The sequence below is a fragment of the Mustelus asterias genome, chromosome 5, assembly GCF_964213995.1.
Source record: "Mustelus asterias chromosome 5, sMusAst1.hap1.1, whole genome shotgun sequence".
In the NCBI taxonomy this organism is placed as follows: domain Eukaryota; kingdom Metazoa; phylum Chordata; class Chondrichthyes; order Carcharhiniformes; family Triakidae; genus Mustelus; species Mustelus asterias.
Genome location: NC_135805.1, coordinates 116,382,019 through 116,406,138, shown reverse-complemented (window position 1 = coordinate 116,406,138; position 24,120 = coordinate 116,382,019). Strand labels below are relative to the sequence as shown.

Genomic DNA, 24,120 nt, shown 5'->3' with positions numbered 1-24,120 from the left:
ATGGATGGATCATGGGGAGTAGGTGTGAGTGCCAGTCCCAGTGCACTGAGGTGGATCTATAAACAGCCTGTCTCGACATTCGGCAACGCTGCACTGTTTCAGGGGTCAGCAGGCACGCCTTCAGCAAACACCTCCCGCCTCCCCCGTCAGAACAAAAACCTGGTCATTCAACACTGTTTCTCTAGAAGTGGATGCATCAAGCTGGAAAATTTCCAGACTCTGTGCACCCACCTTGTGCAGAGTCATAGATTGTTTTTAGACAAAATTGTCAAGGGATATGTAAATCAGTAAATGAAGTTGAGGTATAGATCATCCCTGAATGGTGGAGCAAGCTCGAGGGTTTGAATGGCCCACTTATATTGTTATGTGCAGGCGCTCTGCTCAACTGGTTGAGACCGCGACTATGAAGTTGATCCTTACACTCCACTCATTGATCCACACGAGGTGAGCCAATGACCTGATACGCTAGAGTATCAATGTGTTGTGGGGTAGTCGGTTGCCTACGCATGATTTTCAGGTTGTAAGGTTTATAAGGTAGGATTAGTAAGTTTGCGGATGACACAAAGATTGAACGGGTGGCTAACAGTGAGGTGGAGGGTCTTGGGCTACAAGAAGATATAGACGGAATGGTAAAATGGGCAGATAAGTGGTAGATGAACTTAACTCTGTAAAGTATGAGGTGATACACTTTGGAAAGAGTAATTTGACAAGAAAGTACTCAGTGAATGGTAGGACATGAGGAAGTTCTGCAGAACAAAGGAACCTTGGCGTGTTTGTCCACAGATATCTGAAGGCGGAAGGGCATGTTAGTAGGGTGGTGAAAAAGGCACTTGCCTTTATCAATTGAGGCATCGATTACAAAAGCAGGGAAGTCATGTTGGAGTTGTATAGAACTCCACAACTGGAGTACTGTGTACAGTTCTGGTTGCCACATTATTGGAAGGATACGATTGCATTGGAGGGGGTGTAGAGGAGATTCACCAGGATGCTGTCTGGGATGGAACATTTAAGTTATGAAGAGAGGTTGGGTAGTTTTTATTGGGGCAGAGAAGACTGAGGGGCGACCTGATCAAGGTATACAAGAATATGAGAGAAATGGACAGAGTGGATAAGGAGCAGCTGTTCCCCTAAGTTGAAGGGTCAGTCACAAGGGGACATAGGTTCAAGGTGAGGGGCAGGAGGTTCAGGAGGGATATGAGGAAAAGCTTTTTTACCCAGATGGTGGTGACCATCTGGAATGCGCTGCCTGGGAGAGTGATGGAGGCTCACATCCTTTGAAAAGTATGTGGATGAGCACATGGCACATCATAATTCAGGGCTATAGGCCAAGTGCTGGCAGATGGGATTACATGGGAGTTCAGGTATTTCTAATGTGTTGGTGCAGACTCGATGGGCCGAAGAGTCTTTCCTGCACTGTTTGGTTCTATGATTCTGAGCTGGGTTTACTGAGAATACAATATATTGAAATGCAAATAGTCAATGCTTTGCTGTGGAACACACTGACGTTCTTTGGAGCTTTCTGCAATAGCCACTTTTCATTCCATCCCTTTTAGATACTTTGTGTTGAAGAGTAATTACCTTGCTGTCTGCCAGTTCTAAGTCATTGACAACGAATCTGCAAGTAGCGTTGGGTGACACACCCTCAACCTGAAGCCAAAAACGAACTTCGCCTTTGTCGAAAACCTCATAGGATAACTCGCTTTTCAATGGGATTGCTAAGAGCGAAGAGAAGTAAGATTTGCTTTGAATTGCACAGTCACTATAATCAACAAAAAAAACAGTGAAATTTAAGAACCTCCACAAGGGTTCTCCAGTTAGCTTGAGATTTCAGTGGAAAATTTGTACAAAATCCAAGGGAATGGTGTAACTAATGATAAATGCACAATGTACAACACTAGCCGACATTCAATACAATCATTCCTGGGAAGGAGCAATTATTCTATGTAAAGCACAATACATTATTCTCCTGATGAAATGGAGTTGTTTATAACCTGTTCTTTTAAGGCATTTGCTGTGAATAGACCCACCCTGAACTTTCATAATATTTGGGTCCTGTCACCGGGTCCTTTTCTTTCGTCCAATGATATAGGGGACCTAATAGTCTCGGGACTACCATCCCTATCCCAGCATTCTTAGGGGTTGAGAGAGGCAGGAAAATGAAGCAGCTTGCCTTGATCCACTGGTTAAAATGTGGTGGTAGGCCTCCCATTCTGAATTTTTCCTACTTGGCACTCTTATCCTACCCAATGCCCCAGGAGGAAATCTGGCACAATGAATGTGTGCTCCACTTTCAAGAGTAAGAGATGGTACTAGGCATATGTTTTTTTATATACACATGCTGGCGAATACTAAGCTGGCTAAATGACTTGCCCTTTCCCCACATACTGATTTCCAGTATATTTTAATGTAGCCACATGGGGGAGGTGATGGCCTAGTATTATCGCTAGACTATTAATCCAGAAACTCGGCTAATGTTCTGTGGAACACGGGTTCGAATCCTCCCACAGCAGGTGGTGGAATTTTCATTCAATAAAAAATATCTGAAATTAAGAATCTACTGGTGACCATGAATCGATTGTCAGAAAAAAACATTTGGTTCACTAATGTCCTTTAGGGAAGGAAATCTACCCTCCTTTCCTGGTCTGGCCTACATGTGACTTCAGAGCCACAGCAATGTGGTTGACTCTCAACTGCCCTCGGACAACTAGGGATGGGCAATAAATACTGACCAGCCAGCAACGCCCATGTCCCACGAATGAATAAAAAAACATCCAGTTTGTGATATTTATGATGCCCCTCATTAATCAATCCAAGACTTTCATTTAGGAAAGCAAATTTATGGTGCACTAAACCCACAGTCTTAAAGAATGAATACTGAACGTAGACATCAAGACACTGTCTTGAGAAAATCTGATGGATAATTGAGAGATTAAATAAAGAAAGCAACGCTGTATCATGTTTCACAGTAAATATGCCAGTGAAAGTTCAGCGATACTCACTCGGATGTCTGATCTCGTGGCTCAAAGCCATCAAGCGTTCCAATTCTGTAAAATAGAAAGCAAATGGTGTTCATTTTGTGACATTTTTGTGAAATTTAATAATAAACTGTTTACATTCTGTAGGATAGATTTCTCAATTTTTTCCATCTGGGCATGAAGTATTGTGTGGATAATAAAGAAACTCTGGTCGGAAGGATTCTGCTAACTGACATGCAAGCTTCCCAACCAGAATTTCCTTTATGAATTCTGACCTGACTTTACTGATTGCCCAGGCGACCAGGACAAAATGGTACTCTAATTATTCAATTCAGTGGTGCAGAAATTCCAGTCAACCTGCTTTACCAGAAAAAGGGAGACAGTAGGCGTTGAGTGTGTCCACGCAGTGTTCAAGATCTCTTTCCTTAAGTTGAGGACCAGGTCATCTGCATCGTCAAGGTAAGCTAGAAGGTGCTAGAAGGTGCTGACCACCCCCTCATGCAACCCCCTCACGCAACCCTCCTCTCCCAACCCCCTCATCCTTCCCACAACCTCTCCTCCCCCTTTATCAGTACACAACTGTTAGAATTCCCAGCAAGTTCAGGAAATCTCTCTCGACACACTGCCTTGAGGTAAGAAAGTTGGGAATGATTGGTCCACTGACATTTCTGCTGGGTATATGGACTATTTGGCTATTTAGAGAAAGACCCTGTGAAACTGAATTTTTTCTCAGCCTGTTGATTGAGAGGCCCAGTAATGAGTCTAACAACACCTGGTTAAAGTCCAACAGGTTTATTTTGTAGCAAACGCCACTAGCTTTCGGAGCGCTGCTCCTTCATCAGGTGAGTGGGAGAGCTCGACAATCACCAGGCAAGACTTCCTGTTGGGGAGCACTTCAGCAGTCAGGGGCATTCGGCCTCTGATATTCGGGTAAGTGTTCTCCAAGGCGGCCTTCACGACACACAACAGCACAGAGTCGCTGAGCAGAGACTGATAGCCAGGTTCCGCACACGTGAGGACGGCCTCAACCGGGATCTTGGGTTCATGTCACACTATCTGTAACCCCCCCACAACTTGCCTGGACTTGCAAAATCTCACTGGCTGTCCTGTCTGGAGACAATACACATCTCTTTAACCTGTGCTTAATGCTCTCTCCACTCACATTGTCTGTACCTTTAAGACTCGATTAGCTGTAAAGACTCGCATTCCAATCATTGTTCATTATTCTTTATATGCCCTGTTTGCTGCTGGTTAGCAGATCTCCCACTCGCCTGACGAAGGAGCAGTGCTCCGAAAGCTAGTGGCTTTTGCTACCAAATAAACCTGTTGGACTTTAACCTGGTGTTGTTAGACTCCTTACTATGTTTACCCCAGTCCAACGCCGGCATCTCCACATCATGTGTGAAAGGATGCATACCTTCTTTTTCTAAAACATAGCTGGAAGAGATGCCGTCAGTATCCGATACTGCCACAGAGTATGTTCCCAAATCTGATATGTCAGGATGCTTAAAGATCAGTTTGGACCTAGGAGAGAAAAAAAAGATTGGATTGTTTTCTGAAAGGGCAGGTTACAGATTAGCCTTTTTCCCCCCAGTACCCTTTTTTGATGTCTGCTTCCATAAGCAGACTGCCCCTCTTACAAGCTGATTCCATTGCCACAGTGAGATCGCATAGCCCAGCTCCAACAACTGATATCAGAACATAAGAGCTAGGAGCAGGACTAGGCCATCTGGCCCCTTGAGCCTGCTTCGCAATTCAATAAGATCATGGCTGATCTTTTCATGGACTCAGCTTCACTTACCCGCCCACTCACCATAACCCTTAATTCCTTTGCTGTTCAAACATCTTTCTATTTTTGCCTTAAAGACATTCAATGAGGTAGCCTAAACTGCTTCACTGGGCAAGGAATTCCACAGATTCACAACTCTTTGGCGAAGAAGCTCCACAAAGAAACTTCACAAAGGAGTTTACCAGGATGTTGCCTGGTATGGTGGGAAGATCGTATGGGGAAAGGCTGAGGGACTTGAGGTTGTTTTCGTTAGAGAGAAAAGAATGTTAAGAGGTGACTTAATAGAGGCATACAAGATGATCAGAGGATTAGATAGGGTGGATAGTGAGAGCCTTTTTCCTCGGATGGTGATGGCTAACACGAGGGGACATAGCTTTAAATTGAGGGGTGAGAGATAAAGGACAGATGTTAGAGGTAGGTTCTTAACTCAGAGAGTAGTAAGGGCGTGGAATGCCCTGCCTGCAGCAGTAGTGGACTCGTCAACATTAAGAGCATTCAAATGGTTATTGGATAAACATATGGATGATATTGGAATAGTGTAGATGAGAGGGGCTTTAGATTGGTTTCACTGGTCGGTGCAACATCGAGGGCCGAAGGGCCTGTACTGCGCTGTAATGTTCTATGTTCTAAGCTGCTCCTCAGATCAGTCCTAAATCTTCTTCCCCTTATGACCTCTTGTCATTGTAAATTGATCTTGGATGCCCAATATGTATTCTTTCAATCCAGATGGTAATAAGGATTACAACATTTTTCTATATGTTAAACCACTGTTGGATTCATTCATAATTTATAATTCATCAAAGCTATAGTTCAGCCAGGTTCTATACAACAGAGCTGCATATTTATAATTCATGTTGTTTGTTTTCCCATTCCTATACCCAGAGCTCCTTGTCTTCCCTGGGCACATCAAAGTGAGTCAGGTGCTGATGACCAAGGGACTAGACCTGATATTCTGTCCATAGATTTAAATTGAATGGAAAATGATGCAATCTGTCATTCTGAAGTGCAATCGTTCTTGACTGATTTTCACCTATGTGCTCCCAGGTAACAATGCATCCAGATACATGAATAGGAAAAACCTATTGGTAAACATGTGAGCACTTCACAAAGAACTCTGTAATCCAGGGCTTAGATAGTCCCCACTTCTTTCTTCCCGCCATTGGTGACTGTGTCTTCAGTCATCTAGACACCATATTCTGGAATTCCCTCATTAAGCCTCTCCTCACTGGTCCTTGAGGATACTCCTTTAACACTTAGCTCTTTGATTAAATTGCCATGTAAATTTTCATGGCAAGCACACTCATTGTTGGCAGCACAAGGGGGGAAGGGATTCCACCACAATCATTTGCCAATATAATGCCCACTGTCTTGTATGGCTCAGAGAGGGAGAGAACTAAAAACTTGAGTTCTTGCTTCCGTCTGTTTCAGCAATGTTGAAAGAGTCAAAAGCAATCTGAGAAGGTTCAAGAACAACCCCAACTCACAGTCCTAATAACACTGGCTGTCCAAGATTCAGAGACAGCCCTGACATCCAATATTACTAACAGCCCAAGCATATTCCTCATGCATATTATTATGGTGTCAATATGTGTCCAATTGCATGCCAATCAATTGCTTTAGTACATCTTACCACAGGAAAGACACTGTATAAATGTCAGCTGGTGTTGAAGTATGAACTAGCAGCCAGCCCCAAGTATTTTATCCAAGTGATTTCTCTTGATATCACCAGTTATTTTTGAAGAAGTCAAGCAACTAAACTGTGAAAAGCCTTCATATCTTGATAAACATTGGCTTGCAATACATTATATTCATGTTTCTTTCCCCAGTATTCACTAGGTTATCTTAAGGTAACAACAAAGAATGATTACCTACTCGTCTGACCCATTGCTATGGCTTAAACACGATTAACAGAAGTCTATAATTTGATATTTGATAGAGGGGTCTCAAAATGTTTGGTGCTAGGGAGAGAATTAATGTGGTCCCTTCTGGTCCATCGCAAATCACAGCATTTTCAGAGGAGTATCCACAATACACTCGGTTGACAATGGGTGGATACGTTATAATAATATGCATGAGGAATATGCTTGGGCTGTTAGTAATATTGGATGTCAGGGCTGTCTCTGAATCTTGGACAGCCAGTGTTGTTAGGACTGTAAGATGGGGTTGTTCTTGAACCTTCTCAGGTTGCTTTTGACTCTTTCAACATTGCTGAAACAGGCGGAAGCAAGAACTCAACTTTTCAGTTCTCTCCCTCTCTGAGCCATACAAGACAGTGGGCCCGATTTTACCAAAAGTTCGCGCCCGAATCGCAGTAAAGTTGGGTGTCGGGCCTAAAACACGATCTGCACCTGACTCATGGCAGATCACATCTTTACCGAGCCCCGATCCGGGCACGGGTCTGGCGTGCGCCCGAATCGGCCGGTGCGACGATTTAAATGCATTTGCATGCATTTAAATCGACTTAATGAAGCTCGCGCCCAACTTTACCGACTAATCCGACTTTACCAGGTTGCGGCCCATTTCGCGTCCGCGCATTGAACGACCTGCTAAATAAAAGTCCGAATGGGACTCCAATTCAGCAGGGGAACCGCCGAAGACAATCCCCCCCCCGAAAACCACCCTGGCAGCCCACCACCACTGCCCCCCCCCCCCCCGATTGGACCCCCTGGGAGGCAGGCCCCGCTGGCAGATCCCCCCCCAGGATCAGACCCCCCTGAGAGGCACACCCCCGACCTAGTTTGATCGCTGGTCTCCCTCGACCATCCTTCCGATCTGCAGTCCGTTGACAGCCTCCTGCACGTTCCTGGCCTTGCTCTGCCTTTCCCTGGGGGGGGGGGGGGGGGGGTGGAGAAGGGGAGTGACGTTCTGCCCCTGGGGGTGGGGGGGGGGGGGGTTGCGCTGCCAGTCTGTGGCCGATCCCTCCTCCCCACCGGAGGAGGGATCCCGCCCCCCCCCCCCCCAGGAGCAGACACGTCACTCCCCTTTTCCATCCCCCCCCCCCCCCCCCCCTGGGGGAGCCACGTCACTCCCCTTCTCCATCGCCCCCCCCCCCACTCCCAGGGAAAGACAAAGCAGCACAGACAGCAGAGAGGATGAAAGGAATTCCCTTTGGAGGGTAATGTCCAAATCACAGGAACTAAAAACCTGACAATCCAAAATCTGGGATAATATTTCAAAATGTATATCCCCCCATCCCTGTCCTGTAATATTATCCCAGATTTTGGACTGTCGGGTTTTTAGTTCCTGTGATTATAACGTGGACATTATCCTCCAAAGAGAATTCCTTTCATCCTCTCTGCTGTCTGTGCTGCTTTGCCTTTCGCGCCCGGGCGCGTTGCCTGCGGTCTGTTCCGAACTGCGCATGCGCAGTTGGAGCTCCAGCCATTCCAACAGCGCGAAGCCCCGCCCAATAGACCAGCGCCAAAAAAAGACGTATGGGCGCGCTGGAGCGTGGCTGCCGGGCGCGGATCCGTTTGACGACCGGACCCGGCATTTAGTCCCGATTTGGTAAAATCGGCCCCAGTGCGTATTATATTGGCAAATGATTGTGGTGGAATCCCTTCTCCCCTTGTGCTGCCAACGATGAGTGTGCTTGCCATGAAAATTTCCATTTGCTTGACCTGAGGACTTCCAACACTGTGTAGGTAGGCGAGGGGTTGCTCCATTCCATCCCACTTCTATCCGCTCCTCCCTAACCTCCCTAGGAAGTATCACATTGAAACAAAAACAGAAAATGCTGAAAACCTCAGCAGATCTGACAGCATCTGTGGAGTGAGAATAGAACCAATGTTTCAAGTCTGGCTCACGCTTCTTCAGAGCTGTTTTCAGATTGAAGTGTCCATGCTCAATCCACTTGTAACAAAAATCTCTTCCATTACAAATAACTATCATAAAGGGAATGCTTAGAGAGTTCAGAGATTCACACCAAGCTAACAAAATATCTAAGATTTAAGCCGATTCAGCCGTTTAAAACTATTTAAAATCAATGATTAAAAAATTGGAGATCCTCTACAATGTAGCAATATCTGCATTATGAGTTTGTTACTCTTAGCTCTTCTCCAAAGAAAGAAGGCCGATTGTTCTGACTTCTGCCCTGGGAACTCCCATTAAACAAAAGCACACACAAAGCAGAACAGAAGCACATTATACCACATCCCCATCTCTTTTCTAATGAGCCAGGGTTCCTGAGCTTTCCTGGGATGTGGACTAAGTCTTGGGCTGCAATAGACATGGACCCATTGATAGGATGGATCGAATTTGCAGCTTTTCTACTCTGTATAGTTTAAGATTGCAACATGTAGGTGCATCATAAGCCCCGAGCAAGCTGAACCCATATCAGGCTCACTCTAGAATAAAATAGAACTGCAATACAATACGAAAACCATTAGTGCTCAGAGTTTATGGAAAACACCCTGGACTTAATGTAACTAAAAATATGCAAAACTACCTACTTGTCACCCTCTGCTTCAATATGGACCTTTGAGAAGTCAGTTATTTCTTCATAGGACTTGCCCCAGGCAAACTGGGAGACATCCGTCATTTCATGGCACTCAAAGTTCAAGTAAATATTTCCTTCCGCATCGACACCAGTAGTGATTTCCTTGGTTCCTTAAAGGTTAAGTCAAGAGTAGGAAACAGATGCGATATTAAGAGCTTTTAAGAACATGTAATTAAAAATTGCTCAGGGGGAGTATTTTATGTTCAAAATGCAATCCCATTTTCTAAAAGACAACGTGTCATGAGACATTTGAATAGGTTCTTCCCCCATTATACAAACACTTTGGGTGATGTCAATAGTCACAATTGTCTCACAACACATGCACTGTAAAGTGAGGGGCATGGCTTCAAACAGATCAGTGCTGTTCTACCTCACAAAGCCATGTTTCAGGCCTGCAGATTTCCCAGTTCGTAGCATAGCTTCCTAGTGTTGGGCAACTCAAGAGCAGACCTTGATTGTTTGCAAAGACCCCTTTCCACTTCCACCACCCTCCCCCCTCCCCCCATCCCCTCCATCCTCCACTCTCCACCCTCATTTACAACAGATCCTCTTTTGCAATAGCATTGAATCAATTTCTGGCAAGACTCTAAACATGGAGAGTATTTTGAACCAAGAACATGCTCTCTAGTTTCTTTCCTTCTTAAAGGAAGACAAACGATTAATTCAATAACACATTTCCTGTAATGTCGCGCTGTGATACCATGATACAAATGACCTTTTACCCAGCCCTTTCAGTTACAAGTAATAGCTCATTGTTTACCTGGCCTAGCTTGAATGAGGACAGGTTCAGAAGGTTCAGAGGGCCTGCCCTGACCAGCTGCATTCACTGCATGGACTCTAAAAATGTAGCTGCGTCCTTCTTCTAATTTAGTAACCTGTAAAGATAATGAAATAAAACCAAGCAATCAAACAGAATGAACAAAACATTTGTTGGTTACTTCTATTAAATGCAGTTAATTCCGTTGGAGTTAATTCCTTCAAGAAATGGATGTGTGTATATGAGTCTTGCAGAGGAGTTTGGTCTCCACTATTAGCTGATCCCAGTTGCAATGCTTAATTTTTAACAAAGAGCAAATCATGCTTGTATTCATGCTTGATGGAAATGTGCTTTTTTTTATTCATTCGTGGGACATGGGTGTCACTGGCTGGCCAGCATTTATTGCCCATCCCTAATTGCCCTTGTTCAGAGGGCAATTGAGAATCAACCACATTGCTGCGGCTCGAGAGTCACATGTAGTCCAGACCAGGTAAGGACGGCAGATTTCCTTCCCTAAAGGACATTAGTAAACCAGATGGGTTTTTCTGACAATTGACAATGATTTCATGGTCATCAGTAGATTCTTAATTCCAGATTTTTAAAAATTGAATTCAAATTCCACCATCTGCTGTGGTGTGATTCGAACCCAGGTCCCCAGAACATTAGCTGAGTTTCTGGATTAATAGTCTAGCGATAATACCACAAAGCCATCGCCTCCCACCTCTGGCAACGTGAATAAAGTATTAATTTTAAAAATAAAAATGAATATTAGATGAAGAGTGCATTTCAAAATTATGAAGAGAGGCTTGTTTATATTGATTTAATCCCTCCAATTTTTTCCCTTTCCTCTCTGAATCTGATTCGTACTAACATACAGTTCCCACGCTGGCAGCCACTGTGATACCCCACCCAAGTGACCATTCTTCAGGTATGAACATGGAGAACACATTTTGCTCACTATATAAATATGCTAACCATCATGGCCAAACCTGATCCAGTTGACATATGACAGTCACACATGGATCAACTGACTAAGGATCAAGAGCAGAAACACTGGCTATTTTGAGTCAGTGGCGCTAAGGTTAATTCTAATATTCCAGATGAAATCTAAATATTTTAACATCAAAGTAAATTGATTTATTTAACATTATAGCACAAATGATTCATCCTAACCTTCAGGTACCGGGTGGATACCGCTTTTTCTGTCACAGTTCTCCATTCCTCGGAACTTGTTTCACAGAGATCCACAGTATAGCCAGTGACAGGACTACTGCCAGTGTAAATTGGCGCCTTCCACAGGATCACCAGAGAGTTGCTTCTTATTTCACAGAATGTCAAGTCATAAGTGGGACCTGGAAAGTTTTAAATTTAGAAGTTTATTTATTAGTGTCACAAGTAGGCTTACATTAACACTGCAATGAATTTACTGTGAAAATCCCCTAGTCGCCACACTCCGACGCCTGTTCAGGTACACTGAGGGAGAATTTAGCATGGTCAATGCACCTAACCAGCACGTCTTTCGGATTGTGGGAGGAAATCCATGCAGACACGGTGGGAATGTGCAGACTCCGCACAGACAGTTACCCAAGCCGGGAATCAAACCTGGGTGCCTGGCACTGTGAGGCACCAGTGCTAACCACTGTGCCAAAATGCTGCTCTGAAAAAACATAGAAAACATAGAAAGTAAGAAAAACATCTTAGTGCTACCCCATGTCGCAAATTCTGGAATTATTCAGAGTTAAAAGAGGTATAGGTTAGAGACAGCTTGACAGTGATATCGATGTTTCTTGCTACAAAAATATCTCAGCTGCTAAATAACTGAGTTTTTAAAAATCACTTTCAATGTCAGTTATCCATTCCTCGGAATTTTTATTTTAAGTGTTTATTTTTTTGCCATAAATTTTGGAAGTGGAAACAAACATTTAAAAAAATTCAGTGGCTGGAACCTATCCTTTTATCGGCCAATTAAAAATATGCAAATCAAGGTTTTGGTTTCAGCACATTGTAAATGTAGCCAGACTGTTCTTTAATGTGTGAAAGCTCATCAAAGTGCCTCTAAATGTGTCTATAAGGCTGGAATGGTTAACAGCAGTCTGTAAAAAATAGTAGCTGCCACCCCTGTTTCAAAACTATACAAATTGGGTATTCATGCAGAATTCCAATGGCTCGATAATTCCAGGAGAATCACCCCACCAATGTAATTGCTGGAGAGTGAAAGCTCCACCCACTCTAGCCCCAAGCCAATACCGTATTCTCAGTCCCCAAGATCATTCGCAATGTGGAGCAAACCACCACTTCCAAGGGCACATCATCAGCCCCAATCCTTGCTTGTAAGGCTAAACAACCCACAGCCATTTTGTCCGAGATCCTCCAAGGGCCCAAGAAAATATTCAACATTGTTTGAAGTGTCAAGTTCCATCTTACGTCCAGGCAAGATAATCAATCTTCTCCAGAATCAATTGTCTCAACCTAGATAAGGTTTTGGGCCTTCAGGAGGCCTAAATCTCAGCTCACATTTATTTCACTGAGACTTCTCAAATGGGTAAAGGCAGAAATCCAAAATTAGCTGAAGCACACATTCCCAACATGCCCTCTTAAACATTAGCCCTTGGCCCTCTACCATTGGAATAAACAAATGATCTGATTGGGGCAAACCCCAGCCTAACTAGCTTTCATCGCCAACTTCCTGCCTTCCCTGTCCCAGATTGAAATTAGGCTTTCCACCTGTCCAAGCCCAGACATCTTGAGGCCTAGGTCATTAAAGATGACACAATCATCTTGCAAAACTGGTTACAAATGGATAGGTACTCCTCCTCTCAGCTCGTCTATGTTATGAGTGAGTTGTGTTAATAATGATATACTGTTGGTAATTCTATTACCTGGTTCTGACATAGTCCATGCTTCGCATTTGAAAGCCCGACTGGATTCTGAAGGGATGCCAACACCACCCAAATTCACAGCACTGACTTTAAACTCATAGAAAGAGCCTTCTTTCAGATTTTCCACCTTTCAAGGGACAGCAAAAGAAAGAATCTATCAACATTGCTATCATCATAGATCGTAGCAGAAAACTTCGAACAATTCAAAAATAAATTTATGCTATCGTGTAAGTATTGAGTTTTTCAAACAAATCAATGATCAATTTTGACAGGGATTTTTGAAACTGTCCGCCATAAAAAGTCAACCCAAGACAACGCTTGAGGGCACATGTCAAGAGCTGGCAAAGGCAAATTTAGAGCAGACATTGCTAAGTTTTTCTTTACACAGAGGGTGTCCAATAATTGCAATGTGTAATTATCAGGAAGAATAATGATTCCAGAATATTGGACTTGGTTGGGTGCTGTAATGAGATAATGCTGTTTGTAATCTGGAAGGATGAGATGAAATCGTCTAAAGGGCCTTCATCAGAATGTGTGCCATAATAGGAACATCCTGCTCTCAGAAAGATTAAACGTACCAATGAAAGCTGTGAGGAATTGACGGGAATGCAAGCTCAAATACCCTCAACTTCAGAGGCTACAGAACACCAATCTGCAAATGGCTCAACTACATGGAGATGGTGGGGCTAAGCTTCCTGGGTGCAAAGGAAAGGAGGAAGGAGTAGATCTCTGCCTCACTCACATTGCCCGGGGTCTCTGAGGCCTCTCTCTATAGTAAAGCAGGACCTGAATTTGACTATCAATGTCTGACTCTCAATTTTTTCTTCTTCTCAGCGGTGAGGTGACATTGGCCATTTTGCCAATACTCCCATGAACATTTTATTCGGGGCTCTGCTGGAGCCAGAATGTAGTGGCTTGTATTTTCTTCAGGCTGTTTTGAAATTTTAGGCCTTTGACTGTAGTTCTCCAAATAACAGGCTGTAACCTGCAGCAGTGCTTTGGTTCTGGTTCCCAAGGCCTGCAGATCTCAGATAAAACTATGATAATCATCTGGCTCATTAATTCAGGTGAACCTGGACTTAGGTAGATGGAGAATGTGCTTGTCCAGTGTCCGGACAGAGAAAGGCCAGGAAAATGCACCCCACTGTGTTGCTTCAAAATGCACTGTATGACATATTTACCCATCTACAGCTTTGAATGATTTGAGTCAGATTAATGACTGACTTTAACCTTTCCCAATGTTTACAGTGTGGGACATTAGCACCACATATAGGAAGGTCAAAATGAGTCATTTGCTTTATCACAAGTGAAGGAGGGTAAAATTCAATTGCGAGGCAGAGGCACAAATCTGGCAGTAATGGATTGGCGTTATGTTATCAAACTCATCCAATATCCTTTCCAAATACTTCAATAAAAGGTAAAAATCAGATTGAGTGAGTATATCCAGTAAATTCACTACTGTCCATTTTGGTCTTTACAAAAGTTGAATTTTAGCCTGGTTGGCTATAAATGGGCACGTAGTTATGTTGATCCTGTCAGGCACAACACTCGAGGAAGTGCGTAATAATAATGTACCTATAAGATGGATAAGATTTCACCTTCACTCCCTTTACATCACCTGGGAGGAATACAGAAACAAGATCATACATCTGCATTGGAGCTGGTCAGTTTTCATACCATTCATTTAAAATGACAGGAAAGCCAGATATTCTCCATTGTGTGTGTATAATGGCTTACTACACAGTTTTTAATCCCTGTACTCCACCCAGGGAAACATGCTGCTGATAAGACAGTTTTAGCATGTTTTAAATACCAGAGTGGCAGACTCTAACAGGAAGGAATAACATAGATCCTTAACTCCAACATGTACATTTCAAAAGTTCCATTTTGTGTGATTTACTACCAGGTTTGCGATCTTTTACATTTGGTGACTGGTTAGTGGAAACAAAGGGAAGCTCTTCTTTGTAAGGATATTGTTTGTCTTTGTATAAATATTAAGCATAACACTCACTTTGTGAACTCTTCCAGAGATTTGTTTGACGTTGCTTTCATGCCAGTGTAGGTCAGTGACTTCACGATGATCCATGTAGTATCCAGTGATATCTGAGCCACCAGTGAATCGTGGTATCTTCCAACCCACTGTCATGGAGTCTTTTGTGCAGTCAAGGAGAGTTATCCCATAGGGTGATGATGGGGCAGCTATGGGAAGATAAAGAATGCAGAAGGTAATTCCTGAGTCCAGAATTGGAGGTACCACCTTGTAAGTCCAAAAGACTTTAAGAAAATAGTCAGTCCTTTCTTGGCTAAAATTGTGATATAATTGGCCAATTAAAGTACAAGAGAATTAATACACCTTGAATATGCCAAACATACTAGATATGTAATCTTGTATAATTCATATTAGACTTTCAGAATATCCTCACATAACTGGGAGGCTCAAGTTATACTGTTGGCTGTACATTACCATCCTGTTAAGAGAACCAAGTACTTATCTACCCACAAGTGCCTGTGTATCCTTTAAATGTCAGGCGAATGAAACATTGCGTCCCTGTTAGCTTTAAGGAAGATTAATGAGTACTTCTAAAAAGTCGCTTTTAAATTACACTTTGCAGTCTAAGAAGTGTGAGGGCTCCACCTTCTGGGATAATCTTTCAACTGCTTCCTAAAACATAACAGCTACACATCTGAGTACACCAATCAGTGTAGATTATACAGATAATTGACATTTATGAAGCATTAAATAACTGTAATTAATAACTATGTCACCACAAAACGTTGGATCTGAGTTCAATCATCACATTGCCTTTGAGAATTCAAAATGAGTTGTTCTGTGATTAGAGCACAGGTGCTTTAGGCTTAATAGGGAGTGAGTATTAAATTGTGTTCATATACTGGTGCCATATTGGGAATATTAATAAGTTGATTCATTAAAGAAAAAAATTGCTTTTAAGGTGTTGTTAGCCAAAAATAAATGTGATTGATTGTTTCACACATGCTCTAATACCTACCATGAGGAATACCTCCTCCTAGAATGGTTACATAAAGAAAGTCATTTAGATACAGCAATGAATAAATATCCATTATATTAAAAAAGAAGATTCAATGGCAGCTAATCATGTTTCTGGCCAAAATAGCAGACATTTGCTTAATGTTTTCACACCATATTCCCATCCGCTACCTTACTGAAGGTGTTAATCCACTTAAGTTAATACCTCCATTAAAGTAAATGACTGTAGAAAGATATATGAATAATCCAAGCTTTCAGCCATTAACAGCCAAGATAAATTGTACACTATACCATTGATATTTTGAATACCCTTCAGCTATAATTCACAAAAGTTGACAAGATCATTTCTCTGATTTATGTCAGGAAATCATTCATAATGTGGAAGAGGAGACATTAATACTTCTATAAAATTAAAATAAGGACTTGACTTCTAATTTGATGGACATCAAGACTGGGAATGCAAAAAATGTCAGAATAATCCTGATGGACTCTATTTTCTAAAATTACATTAGAAAAAATATGACAAAAATTGACATTTCCATCTCCTAGACCAACATTTTCTGAGCACTCAGTGTTGCTACCTGTCTCTTCAGGATTTTTATTATTCTCCATAGAATTTTACTGATACCCTCCTCAATATGGAAACTACCCTTCAAGGATAGCTGAGGATCACTTCCCAATGCCGAGAACACTATTTTCCCGGCCCGTTGCACTGCTCGAGAGGCGCATTGGGCACGGAAATATCAGCAGGGGGGGTCTGTAGTGGGAATAGCTGATCATGACTTTCCCAGGCCATTTTTTTAAGTGTAATCAGCCTCATGCCGGATAGCAGCGCGAGCTGATTACAATATGGAAATCATCATAACCATATCATTAGCCAGCCCAGGACGGTATTGTCCAAGCTCGCTAATGTTTCCCACCCAGCTGGGAGAGGTTCCCACCAGCGGGGATTAAAGCTGGTTCCCATCAACGGGGACCAGGCATGATCACCCCTGGTGGGGACAGAGGCCATTGAGGCCCCCTGGGAAGTCAGAGGCAGGTGGGTGCCTCTTGAGCAGTCTCAACCTGGAACTGCCAACCTAGCACCCTGGTCACTCTCTCAATGCCCACCAGGCACCCCGGCACTACGCACCAGGCAGTGCCAAGGCGTGGGGGGCTGATGGGGCTGTGCCAATCGGTGGTTGGGGGAACTTGCTGTGCATTCTGCCTTAGGATTGGTGGGGTTGGGAGGGAGGAGGGCAATTGGGGCTGGCCATGGGAGAGGAAATCGGGCTGGCCATGGGGAGGGAGGTTAGGCTGGACATGGTGGGGGATGTCAGGGTTGGCCATGGGGGTTGGTCGGGGCTGGCCATGAGGGGCTGGCGATCCGCTTTAGCCTGGGGGAGGGTAACGGGGTGGTGAGGGGTCGGGGAGGTCGGCAACCGGAGGTGTCACAGAGTCTGCCAACCAGGGTGGGGTGGGGTAAGAGAAGCAATTGGGTGGCTGGCCATCAGGAGACCGGCCAGTGCACATGCGCCAGTCTCCCCACTGACAGATCGGCGCATGTGCAGTGTCCCACTCAGAGAGGCTGATACTAGCCTCTCGGGCAGGATTAGGCCCCACCTCTCTTACCAGCGTGAATCCCCCAGCGGGCACTGGGGGGCAAAGAATGCCGCAAATCCATCCTACTAAGTACGCCCAAAAAATGGGCGGGAACATCTCCCATTTTCCCACCCGTTGGGCACTTAGAATGTTTTGGGGGAAAATCACCCCCCATAAGTCTCAACCTACAGGGATACAGATCCTGAGAGTTGAAGAGAAATCCCCCAAAATCAAAGAATAGATTGTGGATATAGAATTTATTGGGAAATTCTACTGTGATTTCTGGGCATTATTATGTTTTCCACAATACAAATTATGGAAACATGGGTTCATATGAGATAAAGCTTCACACGTAGACTGTGTACAAGGCTATTAATAATATCTCTAACTGAGAAGTGCAAGATAACATAAACTTAGGCCAGAAATCTCCAATGATGTACTCCGCATCACCACTGCCAATGAGAACAGAGAATGTGGCACTCAACCAAATCTCCATTCACTGCAGCGGGACCGGAGAATCCCAGCCACGGGCAAGGTTGAAGAATTCCAGCCTTAGACTAGCAGTGCTTTACCTAACCCTCTTCCCAAGGGTGCTATTTCACTTTCCTTTCTGTCCTAAGGGTAGCTGTGTCATTGCAAACAAACTTTATCTTCATGTTATTGATATTTTAAAAATCTTGTTTTTCAGGCACCCATACAACCAGAAATGATAGGTAGCTTTGCCTGCATTTTCAAACATTTTGAAATCAGAAAATGCAAAAGAACAAAGAACAAAGAACAATACAGCACAGGAACAGGCCCTTCGGCCCTCCAAGCCCGCGCCGCTCCCCGGTCCAGGATTGAATCCTGAATCCAGGATCCCCGCCCAATTTTCCAGCCTATCTACATACCAATATCCTATCCACCGAGCTGTCCCTCACAGCTACGATGCTTTGTTCATTACAACCTATTAACTCACCCCCACCCCCCCATTCCAGACCATGTGATCTCCAGGGAGAGGCGAAAACCCAGAGTGAAAAACCCCAGGGCCAATATGGGGAAAAAAAAATCTGGGAAATTCCTCTCCGACCCTCTGAGGCGATCGAATCGAGTCCAGGAGATCACAATGGCCCTGATCGGAAAATGCTTCCCAACCCTAGTCATTTCCACTTCCACGAACACCATATGAATTCCCTGCCCCCGAGACAGGTTCCCAACTATCCGCAGTCTCGCTCTGTACTGGCACCAGCAAGATGATCATAGAATGAAGCCTTGAAACGAGAAACAAGGAACAATTAGCCCGCGCCGCTCCCTGGTCCAAACTAGACCACTCTTTTGTATCCCTCCATTCCCACTCCGTTCATATAGCTGTCTAGATAAGTCTTAAACGTTCCCAGTGTGTCCGCCTCCACCACCTTGCCCGGCAACACATTTCAGGCCCCCACGACCCTCTGTGTGAAATATGTCCTTCTGATATCTGTGTTAAACCTCCCCCCCTTCACCTTGAACCTATGACCCCTCGTGAACGTCACCACCGACCCGGGGAAAAGCTTCCCACCGTTCACCCTATCCATGCCTTTCATAATTTTATACACCTCTATTAAGTCTCCCCTCATCCTCCGTCTTTCCAAGGAGAACAACCCCAGTTTCCCCAATCTCTCCTCATAACCAAGCCCCTCCATACCAGGCAACATCCTGGTAAACCTCCTCTGTACTCTCTCCAAAGCCTCCACGTCCTTCTGGTAGTGTGGCGACCAGAACTGGACGCAGTATTCCAAATGCGGCCGAACCAACGTTCTATACATCTGCAACATCAGACCCCAACTTTTATACTCTATGCCCCGTCCTATAAAGGCAAGCATGCCATATGCCTTCTTCACCACCTTCTCCACCTGTGACGTCACCTTCAAAGATCTGTGGACTTGCACACCCAGGTCCCTCTGCGTCTCTACACCCTTTATGGTTCTTCCATTTATCGTGTAGCTCCTCCCTACATTATTCCCACCAAAATGCATCACTTCGCATTTATCAGGATTGAACTCCATCTGCCATTTCCTTGCCCAAATTTCCAGCCTATCTATATCCTTCTGTAGCCTCTGACTATGTTCCTCACTGTCTGCAAGTCCTGCCAGTTTTGTGTCGTCTGCAAACTTACTGATCACCCCAGTTACTCCTTCTTCCAGATCATTTATATAAATCACAAACAGCAGAGGTCCCAATACAGAGCCCTGCGGTACACCACTAGTCACAGGCCTCCAGCCGCAAAAAGACCCTTCCACTACCACCCTCTGTCTTCTATGACCAAGCCAGTTCTCCACCCATCTAGCCACCTCCCCCTTTATCCCATGGGATCCAACCTTTTTCACTAGCCTACCATGAGGGACTTTGTCAAACGCTTTACTAAAGTCCATATAGACAACATCCACGGCCCTTCCTTCGTCAACCATTTTGGTCACTTCTTCAAAAAACACCACCAGGTTAGTGAGGCATGACCTCCCTCTCACAAAACCATGTTGACTATCGTTAATGAGTTTATTCCTTTCTAAATGCGCATACATCCTATCTTTAAGAATCTTCTCCAACAACTTCCCCACCACGGACGTCAAGCTCACCGGCCTATAATTACCCGGGTTATCCTTCCTACCCTTCTTAAATAACGGGACCACATTGGCTATCCTCCAATCCTCTGGGACCTCACCTGTGTCCAGTGACGAGACAAAGATTTGCGTCAGAGGCCCAACGATTTCACCTCTCGTCTCCCTGAGCAGCCTTGGATAGATTCCATCAGGCCCTGGGGATTTGTCAGTCTTTATATTCTCTAACAAACCTAACACTTCCTCCTTTGTAATGGAGATTTTCTCCAACGGTTTAACACTCCCCTCCGAGACACTCCCAGTCAACACATCCCTCTCCTTTGTGAATACCGACGCAAAGTATTCATTTAGGATCTCCCCTACCTCTTTGGGCTCCAAGCATAAGTCCCCACTTTTGTCCCTGAGAGGTCCGATTTTTTCCCTCACAACCCTTTTGTTCCTAACGTATGAATAAAATGCCTTGGGATTCTCCTTAATCCTGTCTGCCAAGAACATTTCGTGACCCCTTTTTGCTCTTCTAATTCCCCGTTTGAGTATTTTCCTACTTTCATTGTACTCCTCCAGAGCTCCCTCCGTTTTTAGCTGCTTGGACCTAACATACGCCTCTCTTTTCCTTTTGACCAGTCCCTCAATTTCCCTGGTTATCCACGGTTCTCTAATCCTACCCTTCCTATCCTTCTTTTTTACAGGCACATGCTTGTCCTGTAGCCCTAACAACCGTTCCTTAAAAGACTGCCACATACCAGATGTGGATTTACCCTCAAACAGCCTCTCCCAATCAAGAGCTGCCAATTTCTGCCTGATCCCAATAAAGTTAGCCTTCCCCCAATCCAACACCTTACCCTTGGGACACCACTCATCCTTTTCCATCACTATCCTAAAGCTAACAGAATTGTGGTCACTATTTGCCACATGTTCCCCAACCAAAACTTTGAAGACCTGACCGGGCTCATTCCCCAGTACCAGGTCCAGTATAGCCCCCTCTCTAGTCGGGCTGTCCACATATTGTTCCAACGAACCCTCCTGTACACATTTTACAAATTCCTCCCCATCCAGAGTCCCTGCCCTCAGCGATTTCCAGTCTATACCAGGGAAATTGAAGTCTCCCACTACAACAACCCTATATTTCCTGCACCTATCCAGTATCTCCTGACATATCCATTCTTCCACTTCCCTTGGAATTGCATTGGAAACTTTTATTCCAATCGTAAAATTGTAGAATTCAACAGCACAGAAGAAGTATATTCTGTCTGTGCTGGTCCTTCCAACAGCAATCTAGTTTTGTCCCATTCCTTCCCCATATCCTTGCAAATGTTTCTCCTTCAAGTGTTAATCCTATTCCTTTTTAAAAGGTCCTAACGCATTCTATATACACAACTCTATTAGACAGGGCACACCAAATAATTAACCTCCCCTCTTTATTTGCTTTAGTGATGAGTTCAAGCATTGTGCTTCGTATTCCACCTACCCCGCTCACCCCCCCCCCCCCCCCCCCCCCCCCCCGAAAGTCAATGAATACTCACTAAGAGCTGCTTGGACAATAATTGGCTCTGATTCTTGGGACTCTTCACTTAGTCCCAAAGCGTTGGCTGTCTTCACACGGAAGATATATTTACGTCCATTCTTTAAACCATGAACAACAAACCTATTCGAGGGAAAATACAATGGCTGTTGAAATATTCCTCCAGTTAAGATAAAAAAACTCACAAGTTTGTCACTATGAATATAATTTTGGAGGTGATGTATTCTGTTATGGTCTAGGAAATATCTAAACTAAAAAATATTTGATGGATGTTAAATCTCCCCTCTTCCTTCATTTGTTACTAATTAACCTTTTCTGTTTGTTTAAATTTAGTGAACTTCTAACTAATGCTTTAGAAAAAGCACTCTGAAGCAAAAGGGCCAAAAACCCATGGGCCAGGTGCCACAGCCTCAGCGATGACACCACTCTGGGGGTACCACTCTGTCAGAGATTGCAGAATCAGCAGGAGGGTAAACCATGGAGTGGCCCTTTCAGAACTTACAGAAATAAATTTTCACCTCATCTTTATGGGTCTGTGCTGCCTCTCTGACATACATCCCCTGCTGGGACCTACTTGTAACCTGCTGGAAGTTGATAAGTCTCACTGATCTCGATGTTGACTTACGATGTTAATTCAGGTTTGATAATGTGGAAGGCTAAGTAAAGAGGGTCCCTAACCCCAATTCTTCCTCTGTGTCCATGGTTTTATGAAGGACAGAGAGGTTCCAGAGTCAGCAGAGGTCTAGTATAAACCCACTGAGCCATTCAGCTGAATGATTTAACGCTTTTTAAGAGGACATCTTATGTACTATAACACGCAATAAAGGTTGTAGATTTTAACAAAATGTACGGACTTCTACCTTAAAACTGTTATCTTTAATTCATACAAATTGAAGACAGGAATTGCGAGAATGACCTTGTGTATTTGACAGGCCTATGATTGCATGGCTGCCAGTCTTGAGACCTCACCAGGCAAGAATCGACATAGTAACCAATCAATTCTTTGGCAGTTTTTGAAGCTATCCAATGCACAACAACTGAATGCTTTGTGTTTCTTGCAGCTCGAACATCAGAAGGCGGAGATGGAATCTCTAAAAAGATAAGAATAATCATAGTTTTTTTAAAATCACAATATGATGGTGCAATTTAAATAGTTCCAGGATGGACAGGAAGGAATATTTTACATCAGTGTCAGCATCATTTATAACTTTCCTGATAATCAAGCAGTCCACACCAGACTACAGCAGGAATCAGACAGCACTTACGTTTGGCCTGCCAAAAGGCAGGTAATATTCGCACCATTTAGAAGACATACAATGACTATCTTGAACAAGAGAAAGCCCAGCTATTTCCCTCCAATGGCATCCCCTCATCAAGTCATCCATATCTCATGGTCACCACTGACCAGAAGCTTAAATTAGACCTGTCATATCAACACCAAGGGCCCTATTTTATCATTGCGTCGCACCTGTTTTCGGGCATGAAAACGTGGGAAAGTTGGGTGTGAGGCCATTAACGCGATCTGCGCCCGCATCCGTGCAGATAGCCACTTTACTGAGACCCGGGAATGGCTGCGATCCGATTCGCACCCGAAACAGGTGCAACGGCGATTTAAATGCATTTGCATGCATTTAAATTGAATTAATGAACTGCCCGCCCAACTTTATCAGCATTTCCCCCTTTACCACCGCGTTTGCCGATCCGGAATCGCGCCGAAATGAACCTGCTGAATAAAAGTCTGAATCCAGCTGCTGAAGAGGTGAGTTCAGAGCTTCCAACGGCTCTCTGACTCAGGAGGGTGGTGGGGAGGAGGGGGGCGGGGGGGTCAGATCATTCTCTGGTTGGGGGGGAGGGAGTGAGGCCAGATCGGTGTCTGGTGGTGGGGGGAGGGCCAATCATTGTCTGGTGGGGGGGAGGGCCGATCGTTGTCTGGTTGGGGGTGGGGGGAGGGGGTGGAAGCAGGCCGGATCATTCTCTGGTGAGGGAGCGGGGAGGGAGGATGAGGCGGGTCAGATGTTCCTCAGTGAGGAGGGGGGAGTGAGGGCAGATCATTCTCCTGGGGGGGTTGGGGGGGAAGGGAGGCCAGATCATTCTCTGGGGCGGGGGGGGTGGGGTGGAGTGAGGCCAGATCATTCTCGGGGTGGGGGGGGCGTGAGGCCAGATCATTCTCTTGGCGGGGGGGGGGGGGGGGGAGTGAAGCCAGATCGTTCTCTGGGTGGGGGGGGAGGGGGTAAGATGTATCTCTGGTGGGGGAAGGTGGAGGCCCGATCGCTCACTGGTGGTGGGGGGAGGAGGGTCTGCTGCCACTCTGAGGGCGATCGGTGGGGGGAAGGGGGGGCATGGGGTTGCGATCGGTCTGGGTAGCGGGGCGGTTGGATAAGGGGGACAATTATGTTGTGGGGGTGGGGGTAATGTCTGTGGGGGGCCATCGCTCCCACTTTTTGCTTCCGGGCCGCTTTATCCGCTTTTTGCGGCCCGGGAGCGATGTGACACGGGCGTGCTTTTTCACATTTTTTTCTAATTGCGCATACGCAGTTCA

General features: G+C 44.7%; 1 protein-coding gene across 1 annotated transcript in view; it reads right to left on the bottom strand.

Moving 5' to 3' along the window:
• Positions 1-24,120, bottom strand: part of myom2b (myomesin 2b) — a 119,084-nt gene that overhangs the window by 23,285 nt on the left and 71,679 nt on the right. The window contains exons 17-26 of the mRNA XM_078213233.1: positions 22,498-22,672; positions 21,583-21,704; positions 14,910-15,097; positions 12,899-13,025; positions 11,193-11,371; positions 10,023-10,137; positions 9,216-9,372; positions 4,393-4,499; positions 3,000-3,044; positions 1,579-1,715 (exon numbers count right to left, since the gene is read on the bottom strand). Of these exons, the coding sequence (XP_078069359.1) occupies positions 1,579-1,715; positions 3,000-3,044; positions 4,393-4,499; positions 9,216-9,372; positions 10,023-10,137; positions 11,193-11,371; positions 12,899-13,025; positions 14,910-15,097; positions 21,583-21,704; positions 22,498-22,672 (1,352 nt within the window). The remainder of the gene's footprint in view (positions 1-1,578; positions 1,716-2,999; positions 3,045-4,392; positions 4,500-9,215; positions 9,373-10,022; positions 10,138-11,192; positions 11,372-12,898; positions 13,026-14,909; positions 15,098-21,582; positions 21,705-22,497; positions 22,673-24,120) is intronic.